Source organism: Pteropus medius, unplaced genomic scaffold (assembly GCF_902729225.1).
Source record: "Pteropus medius unplaced genomic scaffold, Ma_sr-lr_union100, whole genome shotgun sequence".
NCBI classification, from domain to species: Eukaryota; Metazoa; Chordata; class Mammalia; order Chiroptera; family Pteropodidae; genus Pteropus; species Pteropus medius.
Genome location: NW_024350924.1, coordinates 4,751,262 through 4,771,664, shown reverse-complemented (window position 1 = coordinate 4,771,664; position 20,403 = coordinate 4,751,262). Strand labels below are relative to the sequence as shown.

Below are 20,403 nucleotides of genomic sequence, written 5' to 3'. Positions count from 1 at the left end.
ATATGATTTAAATAATAAGTTTGTATCTTCTTTTCCTTGTCTAGGGACTGAGGTGGCACTTTAGCAGGAAACCCAAGACCCCACACTGACTGAGACAAAGAGAAAGAGCCCCATAAAACCCTTGTAGGCAGGGACTTCGGCCATTCTCAGCAGGAAGCAGATATGGAAGAAGAGACCTCCCTCCTTTGACATTCATTCTAATAAAAAAGGGGTGACTCTTAGAAAAGAGTTAGGCAGGAAAGTTAGGGGGTTTTGGGTCTGTCTGCAAAGACACTGAGGTCATCCCATCCTAGAAGGGGTCCGCCCTAATCCACCCACAATTAAGCAAGCCAAAAGGCATTTTTTAAACTCAAAAGAAACAAATAGGCAGAGAATTAGGTACCAGTTTAAGCCAGTTGCTTGCACCTATGCAATGAGACCCCCCAACAACTTTGAACTCACCTGAGCCTCATTATATTATCATTATAATATGATGCATATGCCCGGAATTTCATTAATATCATTATAACAGACTGAATTCTGGGAACAAACATGTGCAGAAAGCAAAATGATGAATCACTGAGTCCTGTCAATCTTAGTTGTCAATCAAAGGAGCCTATCCCTCTAAGAAAAGTAACCACCCACAGCAAATAGGGACAAAATCCCGAAAGGCTTTGTTACCAGGCCTTTTGAGCCACGCCTCCTTTGCTCAGGCCTACTTCCCATTCTGGAAGTGTACTTTCCTTTCTAATAAAACTTTTCTTTTACTGTATTTTGGTGTCTTGCTCAATTCTTTGTTCAAGACATCAAGAGCCTGGACAACACGCCAGGGGAGGATCCCCACTCTCCGGTAACAGTAACATCTCCTAACACTTAAAATACAGGTTTCCTTTAATTCAGAAATCGCACTCCTGGGAATGTATCTCATAGAAAGGAAAGTGCCAGTGTATAAGGACATATGTGCAAGGATGCTTACTGCACAGTAATTCACAGTGGCCAAGAACTGGAGACAAAACACAGCCCATCCACGGAGAGATGACTGAATAAATTGTAAACGTTCATACCGTGGAGTGTTACGCAACCATTACAAAGAATGCAACGCACACGCACATACTCTCGATGGCTAAAATTTAAAGGGTCGACAACATTAAGGGTTGACAAGGATATGAAAACACCAGAATGCTCATGCATTGTTGGCTGGAATACAAAATGGTAATCACTTTGGAAAAAGGTCTGATAGTTTCTTATCAACTTAAACATATATTGTAACATTGTTTTTAATGAAAAGAATACATTATTACATTATGTGTGCAATAAAAATTCATTTAAAAAAATAATGCAACTAAAACACCTACTGTAGACCTAGCCCTGGTATTTATTCAATAAGTACTTGTTGAGAGAATGGGTGAAAAAAATATCAAATAATTCCCAACTGTTGTTTTATAGATAAAACAGACGACAATGCAAACAAATAGCTGGCTGTGCAATTACACGAGGCCATTCTGCAATGGCCTGGAACGTTAGATGTCAGGTTATATATTTCGTCCCAACTTGGACGATCTATGTAAAGGAAGAAAGGTAGTAGGAAGGAGCTTAACTATATGAAGACATGATCACACTACCTTTATTTTTTTTTAATTAAAATTTTATTTTTAAAATTATTTTTTATATTTAAACTTTAAATATTTTTATTTATTTTTAAAGTCGCACTACTTCTAGATGACTGTGTACAACTGGAGTCGTTAGTTGTAAGCAACAAAATAAATGATGGCTGATTTAAGTGATATGAGCTTTATTAAAATTGCTGGGAAGTTGAGAGAAGTAGGCTCAGGAAATGGGCTGTCTATGGAAGGCTTAGTAGCCTAACCCAGACAAGGTCACACCAGGTTAGTCCAGAAGACTTCGCTGCCACCATCGAAAAAGAGGTGCCTAAGTTTGGCGGGGATGGGGTGAGGGGGGGTGGTAAATACTATCTACCCTATGATACAGTAATTCCATCCCTAGGTATATTCCTAAGAGAAATGAGAATACAAGTTGTACAAGATGTTCATAGCAGTTTTATTCAACATAGCCCCAAACTGAAACCATGAACAGGAGAATGGGTAACAAAGTCTGATTTGTATTCATACAAGGACTACTACTCAGGCCTAAAAAGAAACTACTGATACACACAATATGGTCGAATGTGTGAAAGATGCAAAAAAGTACATAGTATCTCTGATCCCATTAAATTAAGTTCTAGAACAGGCACTATCTCAAAACAAATCAGAGCAGTGGTTGCTTCTGGGTGGGTACGAGTGAGGAGGCAAGGGAACTTTCTGGGGTGATCTCATGTTTTAAATCTTGACAGGGGGTCGCACAAAGGTATATGGGTTTGTTAAAATCTGTCCTTTTCATTGTATGTACTTTTTACTTAAAAAAGAATCATAAACAAATTTTGAACTCTTATAGTTCATGATAATCATGCTGAAATGTTTAGGGATGAAGTGCACTGATGTCTATAACTTACTTTGAAATGCATCAAAAAATAAAATGTTGGGCAGAAAAAAAAAAACAACAATGCGTTAGTGGTACATACCAGACAGCTAAGAGTGATTTCCACGGTGTATTGGTGAGTAAGAAAATCAGAATGTGGAAAATGTGTAACATGATCTTTTAATGAAACAACAAAAATATCCTGAGTTGGAGTTACTGAGGGTGGGGCAGAATGTAGAAATGGAGGTGGGATGCAAACATGGGGAGAGGTCCATGATAAAAAAAAAGATGTATTATAATGATCCTATGTGGGTTAACTGACATAGGTGTGATGTCAGTTTGCATGCAAAAAGAGATAAACGAAAGGGTAGTCACAAAAAGTATTAAAAATCTTTTAAACAAGACAAATACCTAGCATCCCTCTCTTCCAATCACCTGCTGAACTGCTTGATGTGTATTTTTTCTGATTTCTTTCTATGCACACAGAAACATGTTTAAGCATACATATTTTTTTGCGTTACTCTGCAACAGACTTCTTTCACCACCACAGACATCCTTCCATGACATTTTACCAAGCCACCTTGCTCTTTCGGTGGCTGCACAGAATAGCACAGTGTGAATGCACTGCCTACAGTTTTTGGTTATTTCAAATACTACAATAACCATCCTTGCACAAAAACTCTTGTACTAGTCGGTGAGTTTTATGAGACAATCAATCCCTTGAAGCAGAACTTCTGAATCAAAGAGGATGAACCTTTACAACTTTGATAAGTTCTGCCAAATTGTCCTCTAAACGAGTTGTACAAACTTACATTCTCACTAACGAGAATTTGAGAATACCCTTTCTCCAGCCCCTAACACCAGAAAACTGCAATCTTTTAAAATTTCTGACAACCCAACAAGCAAAAAAGAACGGCATTTCGTTTAAATCTGCATTTCCCTGATCATTACACGGCTGAGGAACTGTCCTTCTGTTTATTAGTCATTTACATTTTTTCCGTGAGCTGCCTGAGCATGACATTTTTTCTAAGCCCTAGGAGTGGTTCCTCTTTCACAGACCCCTTTTGGTCCATCTCTTAAATGGACAGGGATTATCATTAAACACAAATCAGATCAAGTCCCCCAATTTATGACTCCAGTCTACAAGTTAAGTCTAATGCTTTAATATGGCACACTTGGATCCTCTACATTTACAATGAGAATGCAAACACAATAATATCACCACCAATAACAGAAAATATTTATTGAGCACTTACTGTGTGCTGTTCTAAGTATCTACACACATTATCTCATTTAGTCCTCATAACAATCCTTTGAGGTAGCGACTATTATCATTCCATTTTAGAAAAGAAGAAACTGAGGCACAGGTCCTCACTCCACATGGGGCCTCTGGTCAAACCACCTTTAATGGAATCTCAGTCATTCTCAGCTACTTGTACCACTGCACTCCTGTCCAGATTTGGCTGCAGCTGTGGACATTCTTGGTCTGTGATGCTTGTCCTGGACCTCTGTGGTTTGCTGGGTGAAAGATGAGTAATCTTTTCAGATCCACTTCAGGAAAGACTATCAGCTATCGGCTAGAGGAATGGTATCTCAGAACACAGTATCAGATTTGGAAGCGATCTTTGTTTTACAAATCTTGGGTTGCAACTCTGATTAGTGGGTCAAGACTAGAATGTTTATAAAATTAAAGTAAAATGGAATAAAAAATATCAGAGGGCAAGGAGTGAGGCTACGTATTGTACCAAGGACACATACTGTTCTGTGAAAACTATGTACACCCGGCCCTGAAGTAAAATGTATTTTTTCATTTGGACAGAGGTCCGACCACCATGCCAGTCTCCATGCCAGAAACCCGAATGTTCTTTCTAAAACCCTGATTCTGTCAGTCTCCTACTCTGAAACGTTCTGTGCTTTCCTATTTCTGTTAAGATTAAAAAGGAAACAAAACAAAAATGGCACAACACCTCTCCACAGCCCAGGAGGACCTCTTGCCCCATCCAGCCCCTGCCTCCCTCTGGCCTCATGTCACTGGGTTCTCCCCAGTTCACCCCAAGTCTTTGAAGGTGCTACTCCCTCTGTCTGGAATGCTCTCTCCTTGCCCTTTACCTCTGCCTACTCCCGTTTATCTTTGAAGATTCTGTTCAAACCTGACTTTCTCCCAGAAACTTCAAATTCCTAGACTAGGTCAGACCTCCAAGTTATGCAGACACTCAATGCATACTGGACTTTTTCTTACAAACACTTATCACAACAATAATTATATAACTGTTTAATTGCTGCCTCCTTTCTTAGACAGATTCTTTCCGTGTATCTACTGTGACTCACACAGTGGCGCTTTGCTCACAGGAGGCATCCGGGGCCCATATTTACTGATAAAAGAACGAAGTCTCCTGCTCAAGGAAATAATCATCTTATCTCAGAAACTTTTCATGACACCAGTCCTTACTCTCTCTATATAAAGAACTCCTAACCATCACTGTAGTAAAATGATAGCCACCACTCCCAAAACCTATGCAATATGCTACACAGGATAAACACTTTACTTACCATAGTGCATTGTGGCCTCACAGAACCCTGAGACAGGCATTTTACACACTCCAGTTAAGAAAACTGAGATATGTTAAGAAAAAAGAAAGAGGCCCAAGATAGAGTCGCTTGCCTCTAGGACAAGAAACCAAGACTAGATTGCAGTTTTTAGCCTTCACCAGGAATGTGCCCTCAAACAATTCAGTCTGGAATTTCCTGATCCACACTGGGGAGGTAATATGCCAGATAAGACCCCTGACGCCCTCCCCCCAACTCAAAAAGGTGCCCCAGCCTGAAACATCCTTTTCTTTTGCTAATAACTTCCTTGCCCGGCCCAGTTCCTGCCTATAAAAAACCTTCCATTTTGTAAAACTTCTCAGAGCACCTCTCTATTTACTAGATAGAATGATGCCCAATACGTGAATTGCTTAATAAAGCCAATTAGATCTTTAAAATGTACTTGGTTGAATTTTTCTTATTTAACAGATAGTTGTTCAAAATCAAATGCAACTAGTAAAGGGCAGAACCAGGATTTCAACTCCAGCTATCCAAACATTACACTAGCACCTTATCACAAATCTGTCTACACGTCTGCCACTCCCTACTAGACTAGGCTCCTTCGAGGCAGGAACCAAGGCACAGGAAGAGCAGACCCTCCTTAAATAGGTTTGCTAAGTGAATAATGAGAGATGGGAAAAGGCAAGAGTTGGGAGCAGAGAAGTTCATTAACATCATAAATAACCCAGTTGGAAAGGACTAATCCCTCCCAGTGTAGGAATCTCATCAGATTCCTGACAGTAGGGGACTTGCTATACCTCCAGGACAGTCCATTGTCTTGTAGATCAACTCTACCTACTAATTCAATTAGATTCTGCAAGAATTGAATGAGCAAGGCCCTAAGGTGGGGACTGAGGGAAGGTGCAAATATGATGAAAAGCCTGTCTCTGTCTTCAGAGAGTTTGACAGTCGACAGACTGACAGTCTGGTGGGGAACACAGTCCCTTACCAGCTCTAATACAGGCAGAGCGCACGGGCTATGACCCAGGGTGTAAAGAATGAGCTCTGAGCCCAGAGCAATGAAGTACCATTAGGAGGCTGAGGGTTGGCCACAGCATTCCAGCCTGGGTTTGAAGGATGCATAAGAAAGTTCTAATTAGAATAGAAATCTCCCCTTGGAGTAGGGAGCGTGAGAGGGGGCATGTTGAGTGAACCTAGTTTTGCCTCATGGAATGGCAGAGGTACCATCCTCTCCACCATGACAGTCTTTAAAATTTTCATGGTTAACTAACTTGTCCTCTCCAATATTTCCTCCAATTTCTTGATTTCTTTTGACTGGGTCTCACGACAGACTGTGAATCAACACAGAAGCCTTTCCTCCTTCAAATACTAATATTCATCCTTCATGGCCAAGGCCAAGGCCAAGGCCAAGGCCACCTTCTGCACTGAATTCCCTCCTATATCTGCAGGCATATCATAGCTTCTATTGCTTCTATTGCATTTTTCATCTTTATGTTCCCCATAGTACTCAGCACAGTGTGGGATCATAAACAGTTCTCATCTTTGCCCCTTCTTCAGATGTTGCTCAAGCCTGTTAATGTCCCTCACAAAATATGATACTCATTATTGAAAATAATATTCCAGATACGATCTGGTTAATATGGAGAGTAACTGCTCCCCCCCTCCACCCCCCAAATCGCCACAACACACGTACTTCTGTTAACACAGTCTCACACTTCTTTCACTCTTTTAGCAGCCATGCTGGCCTTTTAGTCTGCTAAAATCTAGTCTTTTTCAGAAGGGCTATTATTAAGCCTAACCCCGTATTTATTTGCCTAAGTCTTCACGTTTATCCCTGTTAGAACTGTTTCTCAGTTTTCCGCCCAAGGCTGCATGCAGCCTGTTGATAGAGGTGTTTTTGAAGCACAATTCTATGGTTTGACACAGGGAAGTCTCTTTGATTTTTCACTTGGCTGGCATCAGGAATGGGGGACCAAACAGCCTTCCGCCACAGAATGGAAGGGGTCCCCAGGAGGCTGGCCCTGGCCCTGGGTCTCCATTAAGAAGCCACAGGTGCTAATGGAGGTTTGGTACATACGCAGTTGGTACCCTATTCGTCTTTCCGAGCTCCCTGAGATTTCTCTCCTACCCTGAGTCTCTTCTGGGACAGTGGACCCCCGATGAAGCAGCCCCTCAGCCAGGGGACGGGAGTGCCCGTGCGCCCGCGCCTGGGCTCGCGCCACCAGCAGGAAGCTCCTTTGCCCGCGCTCACGCGCCGCCGTGGCCCCCCACCCGCCGCTCCCCTCCCCCACGCCCGCAGCTGTCCCCTCGGCCCCCTAAGCGGTGGGTGGCCGCAGGACCCCGACCCGGCCCCGGGGCGCCGGGGGAGGGGCTGCGCGGGAGGCTCTGCACCGGGAGCGGCGCAGGGGCCCGGCCCGGCAGAGCAGGGGGGGCTCCGGGCGACGCGGGCGGGGCGTGGGCAGCGCGGGGAGGGGAGGTCCGCGCCGCCCCGGGACCGGCTGGAGCCGCTGCCGGAGCTGCAGTTACTGCGCGCGCGGGGCGGGAAGGGTGGCCCCGCCGCAGGGGTCGTGGAGGCGAGCTGGGCCAGGGAGAGGGCCGGCGCGTACCTGATCTTGAAGTCTTGGTTATAAAGGGTTCGCAGCTTCTCGCGGTCTGTTTCCGTGTCCAGTCCCTTCTCCACCAGGAAATTCTCGAAGCGCTGGCCTGTCTCCCGGAGCTGCCGGCAGCTGAACTTACGGGGCATCGCGGCGGCGGCGGCGGCGGCGGCAGCGGCTGCGGCCCAGGCAGAAGTGTCCGGGAAATGAAACTGAAAGTCGCCGCCGCGGCTAGAAGTTGGCGGCCCTAAGATGTGGGTGCAGCCGGGGGAAGCCCCCTGACTGAGATCCCTGATCCTGCAGGGTCCCTTCTCTCACCAGGCTCCCCTCCTCCGTCCTTTCCCTACCTGAGCCTTCCCTTCGGTCTCCGTCCTATCCCCTCCCCCTCTCCCATTAACTCTTTACTAAAGGAGTCTGACCCCTCCCTCAGGGCCCTCCCCTTGCCCCAAGCTCCCTCCCCTGATTTCTAGCCAGACTCTGAACGTGGCTACCGCCTGAGGCCCCCCGAACGGTCCAGACTTTCCAGCCTGAGCTTGGGCTACTCCCACGCTCGCCCCCAGGGCCTCGGGACTCAGTGAAAAGCGGGAGAGCAAAGGGCAGGGGACTGGGACCTGAGTCGGCTGCAGCTGGACTGGGGCAGCTCATCCAGCACCTCCCCCAGACTACCCGGGACAGAAACCAGTACGGAAGCGAGCGGCACGCCCCCTCCCCTTCAGACTCCGGGAGGAAGGCTGAAGAGAAAAAGAAGTTTGAGGGAAAGAACCAAGTGTCTCAGAGATAAAGGTGTGTACGTGTGGGAGGGACAAGAGGCTCCGCCAGGACGAACAGTCATTACTTTTTTCTGGTACACAGGCTTCGTGATGTGGAGAGGCTGGTGATCCCTACCCTTGAGCCACATATTTGGGCACTCGATTGCACTTCGGTCTGTGTTGTTCTTTAATTGTTACGAGTGTATAAGTAAGGGTTGCTCCAGTCATCAAAATATTAGCTTCTTGAGAGCAAGAGACTGTTATTTTAGGCAATAAATGGTTAATTGTCAGCATCAGTACCAGGAAGAGAAGTAAAAGACCAACATGCTTTAGAAAAGACTATTCAGACAAACGAAAGGGGGTGGGGCTACCACAACAACAAACATAAAACAAGCCTCTGCATCTATGCCTCCTCCCGCATAACAAAACACATTAGAATGGGGCAAAGAAAATGAAAGTTATACAAAAAAATTTTAAGCAAATATACCAAATAAACAAATATACTGTGGGCGGTCACACAATCTAACTTAGTGTGAGGAAAATCCAGACCTCGAGTCGTGTTCCAGCTGGGTTATCCTTGTACCTTTTGCCAGGCCAACAACCTACTAAAGCCAGGAAAAACAGCCTTTAGCAACAGGAAATGCAAAGTCAGTGGGAACCAAGGCTCCAGGGAGGGGGAAAACAGAGCAGGGGAAAATATCTAAAAAACTGATTATACAAAGTAGGGGGAAAAAACTAAGAAAGATTTTACCTTTTTTCTCCCTCATTTACCTGGTGAGGCCCGAGAGTAAGGAGAGTGAACTCAAAATTGCTTTACTTACCATTTCGAAAAACTACCATGTCTGGCTCCATTCTGATCAACAAATCTTAAGTCTCCATAAATCTTGGATACCTAATCTCCCACTCTCTGGCTAGGCCTATCTCCTGGATATTTTCAAAACATACACAAACAACCATAGTAGAGTAAAACTTGGGTAAAAATGTGTTATTATGTGGCTTTGGTTATAATGTAACCTCTCCAAACCAGTTTCATCTGAAAGAAATAGCTTCACATGGAGTTGTAACTCTTATTTTCAAACGTGCTGGCTAGATATCTAGAATGGTCTTCCTCCCCACTTTTCACATTTTTGAAGCCTTCCCCAAATCCATTTGCACTTATAAGAATATGAGACTTTAAAGTAATAAGGTTGGTTTTAGTATGGGTCCAAATAGCACTGAAGGCAATCCTAAAGTTAACTGTGGTCAGTGATGTTACTGGAATAGATCTATAGACTCCCAAGACAACTGCTCTGAAGATTAAAAGCTCTGTATTTTCTTAATTCTCATTACTCCATAGTACCTTAGGTTCTACAATTGCATTTGAATGTTCTCTAACATTGTGTATTCCAGACTGTACTCCCTAAGGCAACTAAAATCAGCCCTTAAACTAAAAGGCTGAAATCAGTCTACCTTAGTCCAAAGGAGAGGCTGTAGGAGGTACAAGTTGATCCTCATTATCTGCAGATTCCGTACTTACAAATTCACCTACTCACTGAAACTTAATTGTAACTTAAAAATTAGTGTTTGCAGTCATTTGTGTCCAGAGCAGCGAAAATTTGAGTTTCCTAGTGTGCCTGTTCCCAGCTGAAGTGGAACAAGGTGATTTCTGCTTTAGTTTTAGCTCATATTATAAACAAATGTCCTTTTCGTGGTCATTTTTTTGTTTTTTGATCTCATTGCTTAAAATGGCCCCCAAGCCCACCTAGCACAAGGCTGTGTTGTGACTTACAAAGACAATTCCTTTGAACTTCAGGCATGAATTAGTGTCGGTGGCAGACAGTTCAACTTTAATGAATTAACAATGTATATCAAATAAAGTGATTTAAATAGAAACACATATAAAACAGGGTTATGTACTGATCAATTGACAAAAATGTGACCAGAAGCTCATAGGAACCTAACCTTGTATTTCCCTTACGAGCAATGTTGCAGTGTTTGCTCGTTTGCTGGCAACTTTATAGAAATAACTACCGTGAGAATCAACTGTACGTTCCTATATGTACAGAGTGCTTTTTAATACATTGGATTTGAAGAGGGGTGAAATTGGTTTCTGCCTTCAAGCTGGCTTAGATCTACCCTATCTTTATATACCACCCTGTCTCTTCAAGGGAGAATTTTAGCTCAGCATATCTTGATGGACCATCCAGTTGTGTTCTGTATTTACCAATCTTCCTTTCTTTGATTTTCCACATAGTAGGTAGCTTGGTAGTTCCATGGAAAATTAGTCATAAATTGACATTCAGATATATATCGTTTTTTTCTGAGTTTGCGAAGAATGTGCCAAGTGTTGCCAAGTATCTCATGAACCTAGATGAGTCCAGCATCCAAGTTCTAGATTATAAAACAGAGAACAGGTACTGGAACGAGGTAACAAACACAATCACCCAGGCTCAAATGAAATAAATAGTCTTCAGCAGTGTGATTTCAAACCCAAATACAGCAGTGATGCCTCACAGAAAACTCCTTTCTGGCTGGGAAACACTTTGCCCTAGGATACCACAGGCTGATTTCAGCAGCATGTGATAAAATAAGACAATTCAAGCACATACTGTGTGCCTGAAGAAGGTTAAAGTCAGGAGGTCTCTGTAGGACTTGGCAAGGTGTAGTGCAGTTACACGTCCCTCAAAAAGGTGGGAATGTGAACTGGCCTTGGATGGCGGGTGAAGCATTGATATGCCTCTGGCTCCTGTTGGGAACCAGGATAAGAGCCTTTCCCACACATCTGTAGCTACGTCAGATTTGCATGCAAGGAAAGCAGCACTTAGAATGAAGTCAATGTAAACTATTACCTAAGTTTGAGGTACAAGGATTCTACCATTTCTATTTCCTGCTTAGTGACTACAACTGTCCCTGAGTCATAGGTAGAAAAGACAACTAGATTTTTTTTCTTTTTGACAGAAATGGGAAACCCAAAACAAAACCTTTGACTCACCAGTAACCTCAGAGTGAAAAGCAGTTTAATCCATAGACACATTGGTTAAAAAAAAAAAGAAAAAGAAAAAAAAAAACCCGTTCTTTATAAATCTTTCTGTATTCACTGTGTCTACAATAGTTGAAGGTAGGAATCAATTTCAGAAACCCTGAACATTCTCATCAAATTAGATCAAATGCAGTACCACATCTTGTGAACTAAGGCTGAAGAAATAGATCAAAAAGGAGACTCAAGACAATTTAAGAACAAAACAGGTATATTTCTATTGGACTACCTGATACAGAGGATACTGTGGTATGGATGAATAGTAGGAATGACAAATAATACAAATATATTTTATTTGAAATAAACGAAAATGCTTACACAATTCAACGAGTCACTTGGAAACAAACTCTTGCTTGACTGTATTACTGAGCAAAAACAAAGCTGAAGCACAAACACCCTTCTTTTTTGACATGTATATGGAGATAGGTAGGAAGACACTACTTGGTTTTAAAAAACTGACCTTCCTTAAGGCCTGGTCATAGAAGTGTAAACAATGTAAATGAATCCACCATTTCAGTTGTCATATCTTATCTATGTCACCTGTGTATTCTGAGATCACACATATACCTGCCAATATACCTGGGAAGGGTTGCGAAATCACAGTTACATTTGAGTTCTTGGCAGGCAGGACTGAGGAAAAATAATTTGGAACAAGTTTTACATCCTATTTAGAACAAATCACTAGTATTCCCTTAAATAACAGGTTACAATAGAAAGATACTGCCTGGAAGTTATCCTTTTCACTTTGGTTCATGTTTAGGTTTTGTTTGTGATTTACATAGTTGTTTGATTCATTTGCTTATAGTACAATCCTGCCACAAAGTATTAAAGCACAAGATACCTATTATTTCTTCAACATCTGCATTTTTCAAGTTTGATACTCTACTACATCTCTCGTATGTCAGCAGTTCTTGAATATTAAAAAAAAAACAAATGGGTAAAACTCTGCTAAAAATGCAGATGTCTATAACAACTATAATGGTACTAGATTGGAAGAAGACAATGAGGAAAGGGTAAAAACACGTTCATGTGCAGGGAATGTGGTTCAAGTCTTTGGATTTAAAAACGACTTCCGCAAAGAAGCTGGCTATAATGGAATTCCCAGAAAACTTCCTTTGCCCCCCAAAAGGACCTGAAAAGCTCCAATCTAAACTTTTGAAAACTACAGTATATGATGCTATAAATGATCAAAGCAGTTGGAGGGAGAAGGATGAATGTGTCTTCCATTCAGCTACAGTTGGTAGCATAGCCTCTTTAGCTGTTGGTGGATCAGTATAAACCACGGAAGTACCAGGAGTGTTTCGAAGGACGGGGGTAAAAAAGCACTGAACATATTACCTGTCTACCTCAGTAACAGGGCTTCATGGCTAGGAAAATTTTCTCAATAGTAAAATGACTCCAGGAATAGATCTCTCTCTCTCCATTATTAAATGTGGCAGAATTAAAAAAAAATTTACAAGTAGATATAGTGAAAACAGAAAATTACATGGCAGAGAAAACAAAAGTATCAAGACAATGCTATAGGTTCAACAGTATTCCATGAGGCTAGAAAACCTGTTAACTTTGAAAGCCCTAGCAAAATATCACTCTTGTTTATAAATCACTTATTTATCTTATGACCACACGTTGAATCCTTTCTTTACATGTATTGAAAAATCCTACATTCAGCCTTTAAGCATTCTGCATTTCTTTGCCAATCTTGTAGCTGAGTATCTTGTTCCAGTCGATTTTGGTGCGGGTAACTGGAAGCTGCCGGCGCAAGGCCTTGAATGTGGTGTCTGACATTGTTTGATAGTTTTCACTAATCGCTGTCTGCAATAGATAATTGAAGATAAGTTGCTTGAACAGAGACGGGATGATTGTGAATAGGAAAGTAAGTGATGTCGAAGGACATGCTTGAGTCTCACAAGGATAGACAGCACGTACTATTTCTACTAAGCTCCTGTCCAATCTGAAGTGGGTTAGTTAACAAGCCCGCCTCTATCATTTCTAAAACTAGGGCTATAGTCCCTTCCAATGCTGAAGCCTTGATTATAAGCAGAATGCCAAGGTTCAAGGTCTGCAAATTCTCCATATTTACTAACACTGAACAACATATATATTTATGTTAAAAAGACACAGAAATTTAACGAAATGTTAACAGCAAAATAATACAGCAGCAGATCTAGAAGTTAGTTCCAAATCTCCTTACCTGATACTCATTTTCTGCATGCTCTATGATTTTAATAAACTCCTTGGCAGTTTGAACTTCATTCTAATGAGGAGGAGAGGAAAATATGAATTTTTTAAAATGTGTAAACAATGACTAAAAAGATAGTCGAAAAGTCCAAAAAGTCCATCTTCACTAACATTTGTATGATAATTTATAGTCTGTCAAGTGTTCTCATGTACATTATCTTTGATTCTCATTATAACCTGTGAAGTAGATCTGTTATCATCACCTCCATTTTGCAAATGAGAAAACAGAACCCTCTTAAGTGACTTGACCAAAATTATACAGCGTTTGAATGATAAAGACGGAATCTGAATCCGGGTCTTTGCCAAAAACAAGACAAAACAAGAAAAACCATGCTCTTTCCAATCTACCACAGTATAAAAGACATGATCATGATGCCTTTAGATTTTTATGCCTTGAAAATATCTCTGGTTTAAGATGACATAAACAGTACCCTCAGACAGATTGGTCATATATGTTAAGCTCACATACTCCTCTATTTGCTACTTATGATGCTAAACCAACCAATCACATTTTGATTTACATGATTCATATACAAAATGAATTGACTCTCTCTCCTTTTACCATTAAGTACAATAGAATTGAAAGAGGGTAAAAATTTCACACCTAGAGCAGCAGTCCCAAGATTCTTTCAAACAGTCAAAACTATTTTCTAGTTTTCTAATAACACAAAGACAAAGTGACTTGCCCTTTTAGCGCGCTCTCACGTATGTACAACGCAGTTTCATAGAAGTTGCATGTGTAATGTCTGATCGCTTCGAGAGTTAATGGAATACGTGTCGCACACATGAGAACCCAGTTCTTTTATTAGGTCAGACATAGCACAATTTGTGAAAATGTAAATCAGTGTCATTCTTTTCAATGATTTATTTTTTATTTGGAAATATAGTTGTTTTTCACAAAAATGTTATTTAGGTTAACAACTAATAGGTTTGTTACTGTTATTTTTAATTACTATTTTAATATTTTCAGTTTTAATTTTTTTTGTATTTAGAATTTTTTTTTATTTAAAACATTTTTTAATCACAGTTGGCATACAATATTATATTAGTTTCAGGTAAATGACATAGTGATTAGGCATTTATAATAGCTTACTAAGTGATCATCCCCATAAATCTAGTACCCATCTGGCACCATACATAGTTCTTAATTTCTAACAGATAAATATTGATAGATATAAAACACAAACGAGCTATTTGAGGGCACTTAGTAACTTCTAGAAATATAAACAAGTACTGAGAATACAAGAAAAATTGAGAAAGAAAGAGAAAGAAGGAAGTTTGAATTCTCTAACCCCACTATTCTGAGTCAAAAACTGAACTAATATAGCTGGTTGCTTACATACTCTCATAAGCTTCCAAAATCAAAGCACTGAAAACAAACTGAATTTCTAGTGGTAAAATCAATACTCAGGAGCAAAACTAATTTTTTGAAGAAAAACAAGATACAGGTGACACAGACATTAAATATTCCACACTCACCGAAACAGTCACTGAATCCTGTACATCTTTATGACTAACCAACTGCACATTGCCATCTTCATAATAGTGAACCTGTGTGAGACAGTGTTGGAGCAAGTTTATGTATAGTTCATGTAGAGACCTACTGCTTAGGGCACAAACCCATGCTTTAAGCCATACCCACTCTTTACCAATTCTGAACGGATAATTAATATGATCAATGATAATTTACAGAACACTTAAATTAAAAAATTCTTTTGTCCTTAGAGAAAACTGATTATTAAGTTCAACAAATATTTATTATGTCTTTATGCATTTCAGTCACTGTGCTAGGCATTGTGATGCAAAGATCTTAAATGAGATTCCACTCTTAACAGTATTAAAATAAAACCATTGAACACTAACTTTTTTCTGTGAAAACAAAGGAATTTTAATGGATCCTAATCCCTTACACATCTTTCCATATACACTATCATCATACTGGTAAGTAGATTTGACCAGGTGCAGAAAGAGCTTAGTTGAGGATTAAAGACAGGACTGAAAATTAAATATTCTATTGGTAAATTAGGCTGCAAAAATAAGACAAAAGCAGTTCTGAGGATATTAACTTAAAGAGGCATGCTACAATTAGGAAAACAATTAGCAAGAAGGAGACACAAGAGACATAACACAATGACATACAAGGTTCGAGAAGTTTTTGGCAACTTACAAGTTAGGTTCAGTCATCTTAACATGCCTACAAACTGGCCATAAAGAATAGGATGAGTTTCCTTTTAAATGCATTTGAACAGGGTCATGAAAATAGGAGTGGTCACCTAAGTGGACACGGTAGAAAAGTGTATCTAGCAAGGGAATAAAAAAGTACAAGAGAAGGGAGCGAACTGGTTTAATTTAGGGAAGAACAAAGAACTCACTGCAGATGAGTATGTGTGGAGGAGGGGAGTGTGGCAGAAGTATGCTGGAGAGGGACTGTGAAGAATAAAAACCTTATAAACCATGTTAAGAATTCAGACTTTATTACAGGTGATGGGGACTCAGGGAAAGTGAATGTTTTAGAAAGATTATATTTGTGTTATGAAGAAAATAAAGTGGAAAGAGGGGAAAATTGAGGGCATAATGCTAAAACAGAAGTAGTCCAAGTAATGACTATTTCCTTCATCTAGTCTACCCTACCAGGATATATCTAAACAGAAAGTAATGTTTTTAGAGATAAAGCAGAAACAAAGAAAAGATCAATAACCTGCACTACTATAGCTATTATTTATTGAGTCCTTACTATGTTTTAGGCACTATGGAAAACATTTTATTACTTATATTATCTCATGGATTCTTTCTAAAAACTCTGATAGGACCCACTGTTAATTCTATTTTACAGATGAGGAAACTGAGGCTTAAGGCAGTTCAATAAATTACTCATGTTCACATACCTAGTAGGAGGAACTAGAATCTGTATTAGGTCAAATTCCAGAACTAAAACCTAATCCAACATGCATAATACCTCTCAATGCTGTTTTCTCAAAAGTTAGAAACTGCCCGATTCAGGTAGAAGTAAAGTGTCTCAGGAGGGACTTACTCTTCTAAGATATCATTAGAAGAGTCTAAAAACAGCCAAGCTACATCTAGGCAGAAATCATGATCCTATGAGCAACAAAAGGACTTCCTTGGGCAACATGAACCTACTGTATATCCCTGTTTAAGGGATAAAAATAGGTGTCTTCCTTAATGGGGACGAATAGCTGGCTCTGTCTAGATGGGCAAGAGAAGCTAGACTTTCCATATCCTATCCAAACCCTTAAATTCCCTCTTTTGGCTTTCTAAAAGAGGTTAAAGAGGAAAAGACAATTTAAGAACACACTGGAAAAGCAGGGAGTTGATAAATGCCAGTAATACTTACATGCAAAAATCAGAAGAGCAAAGATTTGGCCAAAAAAGACTGGGCTAAATAATGATAATATATCAAGTTTAAAATTCCAAAAGACAAGGATGAGGATGTTTAAAATACAGTGGGTCACACTCAAAGACTAGTTTTGTTTGATTATACCTGAGACACATTTCAGAACCCACCTGAAGGAATGAGGTTTGCAAGGCATATTCTTTTTGTTTAAGACTAAAGACTGTGCAATCGGTTTAAACTTCTATCATGTTTTTTAAGAACTAGGACATGGAGAAGAATATAGGGTAAGGTTGGTAAGTCTCGCTGTTTATGAACTCAATTAAAAATTCTAAAAATATCATTTTCATTACTTAATACACTAGTGATAAATTAAGCTTAAATTGTACCTGTTTCAATCAAAACTTTTCTTTTTCTGGGTGGGGGATCAAACCATTTTACTGAAGGGCTTAGGGCAGGTGTAAAAGGCTGGGAAGACAATGATATCTGATATTCTCGGCTTGGCTGGGATCACCCCAGCTTCAGAGTTGCCAAAAGCAGCAAAACCTTTCCTTAGTCTCATCTGCTGATAGAAGTTTCAGCATGACTCCAGTCAACATAAATCCTCAGAAACTGCTGCCTTCCCAGAACTACCCTTTTGCCTACAGGATAACCAAAAAGGCTACATATAATAATGACTTTTCCAAATAATTCTCACACTGATTTTTAAAAGATATGTAAATGAAGGAAGCCTTTCCCCAAAGTGTGATCAGACAATCTGTGGGTAAAAGGCATAAATTAGGTCTGGGTACTGGGCCCTGTTATAAAAGTCTTACCAGAAACTCTCACCCTTTCTGGTGTGTGCTCTTAATTTATAGGTTTGCATTGGCAAAGCTGAAACACAAGTAACTATTTCCTTCTAAAAGGAAAATAAATTTACTTATACATAAATTTATGGTAAGCTGCCGGGTTAATTCTGATCCCACAGTTACAAAAGGTCTAGAGCACTGGGCTATTCATTGGTATGGTTAACAGAAATAAAACAATATGTTATCTTAGGTTGGACTTCCCCAAAAGCAGATTCCCAAGATTTGACAAGAAGTAGTTTATTTGGGAGGTAATCTTAGGAAGCACTAGCAAAGACTGAGAAAGTCAGACACAGAAGGTAAGAAAGTGTTACTGGTGCATTAATGAGGTAACAACTGGGCATTTGACTCTGGAAGACCTGTACAGCACAGTAGATGACATCTACTACATGTGTTTGACTAAATTATACCCTGTAAAAAGATAGCTGTTTTTAATTGCTATTAAAGCAAGACAACACAATACATAGATGTAATTAGGTACTGATATTCTGTTATCAGTAACTATTTAAGTTGATCTTAGAGTTAGTTGGGTTTAGGAATTAAATCGCCCTGAATTTTGAAAGTCGAACCCCTGCTAGGATATCAGAAATCAATCCAGACAGGCATCAAAAGAGTTAAGCACCTTATTCGTCTGCCTTTCTGTACTGACACTAGCATTAGACTTCTACTCTTGTTACTTATATTCCATAATGTGATGACACTTGGCCATTTTCCCTAGTTCCTATTTTATTTACTGGATTTTAAAACTTTCTGTCATTACTGTAAAAACAAAACAATAAACCTATTCATGTAACTTTCTTCAGACATAACAGTTAAGTTTTCCATATGTCTATATGTATATACTTAAATGATACAACATGTATGAAAGACCCTTAGTAAGTTACAGTAGCTGCTATATAGTCACTTCTTAGTAATTATTTTTCTTATTTCCTAGAACTGTTTTTTGATAATTCCTGGAAAGATCTCAGGTTATCTTTGACAGAGAAAAATAACAAGCAAGATGTACACGTCACAGGACTGTCCTTTATCAAGCCAGAATGGCTCTCTCTGTTTCACTACTTCCCCAGGAAGGAGGCTTCTATTTCTATTCACTACCACTGATCTCTGCATCTACACATAGTTGTTCCTTATTTCTCACACCAGAACAAATTCCAACTTGCAGGTCTGTTTTAAAGATGTGACATTTTAACATGGCTTATTAACATGCTGGGATCTCACCTGAATCTTAAGTACTCCAACCACCTGGGCTGTAGGTGGTGTGATGGTAAACTTCCATTCTGATCTCCAACGACCATTCCTATTAAAAGACACACACATGTCACTGTAGAATTAGCAATAAGCATATGAGATGATTTCCCAATGAGGGAGAGAATTGGAGAAAGAGGAAAAATGAAACAAGTAATTTCCAGTTTGACAAATCCAAGGCTATGCCCACTAGAGTGAAAGCTGTATTCAAGCAGCCTAATCAGAAGCCTTAAGTAATTTGGACTTTTCATTTTTTTTTTTTATTCTGGAGTAGAAAACTATGCCTATTCTGTTCATTGGAGGCTCTTCCACAGATGGATGGGTTGCTAAGTTATGCAATTAACTAAAGTATTATTAATCAAACCCAAGTAAGACTTAGACTTTCAACTGGGTACTTTATTAATCATGTATCCTCACTCAATATAAGAGTATTTTTTAAAAAAGAAAGATTGTAAAATCTTAGCAGTGGAAGGAATCTAAATGATTGTGTCTAAATCCTTTATTTTGTAGATGGGGAACTGAAGCCTCTAAGTCAAATAACTTATTCCAAGCTAGTTATATTAAAAAACAAGTCTCAACTGCTGGTTTAGTTCCTTTCCAATATAATCTAGATGCAAATAGAAGAGAATATCTACTTTCTTACCAGAAGTTTTTAGGCTGAAACTGGTGGCTTTCAATACATGCAATAATGGTCTGTTGTCCATCTATAGTTTTAGCATAAACCTATTGTTTAAAGAAAAAAGTTAGACTCTGAAAACAAATTTGATCTAAACAATAAACACTGTATAAAAGCAGTATGTTGATAGCTAAATCCTTGGGGAAGACAAAGAACCAGTTATCAGGATAAGCTGATAACTCACAAGAGTTCATGGGATATGAACACAAAGCAGAACATGTTAAATTCTAGAGCAGACAGCCTTAAAATGAATACAGAGGGAAATACTGCTCCTAGTTTAGGGCACAAGGGAGTTGCCAGTCAGGCTGGGCATTTTAAATCAGATGATATTCTGATAAGCAGAGACTGGGAATAAAGATGAATACAGCTTAGGTAGGAAACTAGGGGTTATTCAGTTAATGGCAATTAATTTTGTCAGGTTAGAGGTATGTGTGAAGTGGACTAGTGGGAGACAAAATAGGGTGATAGATTTAGGCCATGTACTAACAGATAGCAATGGATAGACAACAAAACAACATGACCTGAACTATTATTTTGGAAGAATATTAAATATTGGTTTCAGGGCCACAGAATTAATCTAGGTAATAAGTCAGGGTAGTATCAATGGATATCAGGATGCAGAAGCACAATCAAAAGTCTAGCAATACATTGCAAGTGAAGGGCAAAAGAAAGGAAAGAGCTAAAGTACTC

The 20,403-nt window shown here is 39.8% G+C and overlaps 2 protein-coding genes and 3 long non-coding RNA genes across 11 annotated transcripts in view; 2 read left to right on the top strand and 3 right to left on the bottom strand.

Moving 5' to 3' along the window:
* The window catches only part of LOC120585038 (uncharacterized), a 2,219-nt gene extending 2,021 nt beyond the window's left edge, over positions 1–198 (top strand). The window contains exon 3 of the long non-coding RNA XR_005648198.1: positions 45–198. This is a non-coding gene — a long non-coding RNA (uncharacterized LOC120585038). The remainder of the gene's footprint in view (positions 1–44) is intronic.
* The window catches only part of MOV10 (Mov10 RNA helicase), a 22,194-nt gene extending 13,939 nt beyond the window's left edge, over positions 1–8,255 (bottom strand). For 2 of the 7 annotated variants that reach the window (XM_039841196.1, XM_039841197.1), the window contains exons 1-2: positions 8,207–8,255; positions 7,608–7,773 (exon numbers count right to left, since the gene is read on the bottom strand). In XM_039841196.1, coding sequence (XP_039697130.1) covers positions 7,608–7,773; positions 8,207–8,240 — 200 coding nt within the window. In that variant the 5' untranslated portion in view covers positions 8,241–8,255. Of the gene's footprint in view, positions 1–7,607; positions 7,959–8,206 lie in introns of those variants that run through there. The other 5 variants (XM_039841200.1, XM_039841201.1, XM_039841198.1 and 2 more) reach the window with 4 other exon arrangements.
* On the bottom strand, positions 3,805–6,413 carry LOC120585041 (uncharacterized). The gene is made up of 2 exons (XR_005648201.1): positions 5,005–6,413; positions 3,805–3,972 (listed from the first exon to the last, which is right to left on the bottom strand). It is a non-coding gene; the product is annotated as an uncharacterized LOC120585041 (long non-coding RNA).
* A 55-nt stretch (positions 8,256–8,310) lies between the features above and the next one.
* On the top strand, positions 8,311–12,216 carry LOC120585042 (uncharacterized). The gene is made up of 2 exons (XR_005648202.1): positions 8,311–8,378; positions 11,282–12,216. It is a non-coding gene; the product is annotated as an uncharacterized LOC120585042 (long non-coding RNA).
* The window catches only part of CAPZA1 (capping actin protein of muscle Z-line subunit alpha 1), a 30,466-nt gene continuing 21,616 nt past the window's right edge, over positions 11,554–20,403 (bottom strand). The window contains exons 6-10 of the mRNA XM_039841209.1: positions 19,681–19,760; positions 19,011–19,089; positions 15,078–15,149; positions 13,552–13,614; positions 11,554–13,172 (exon numbers count right to left, since the gene is read on the bottom strand). Of these exons, the coding sequence (XP_039697143.1) occupies positions 13,032–13,172; positions 13,552–13,614; positions 15,078–15,149; positions 19,011–19,089; positions 19,681–19,760 (435 nt within the window). The 3' untranslated portion in view covers positions 11,554–13,031. The remainder of the gene's footprint in view (positions 13,173–13,551; positions 13,615–15,077; positions 15,150–19,010; positions 19,090–19,680; positions 19,761–20,403) is intronic.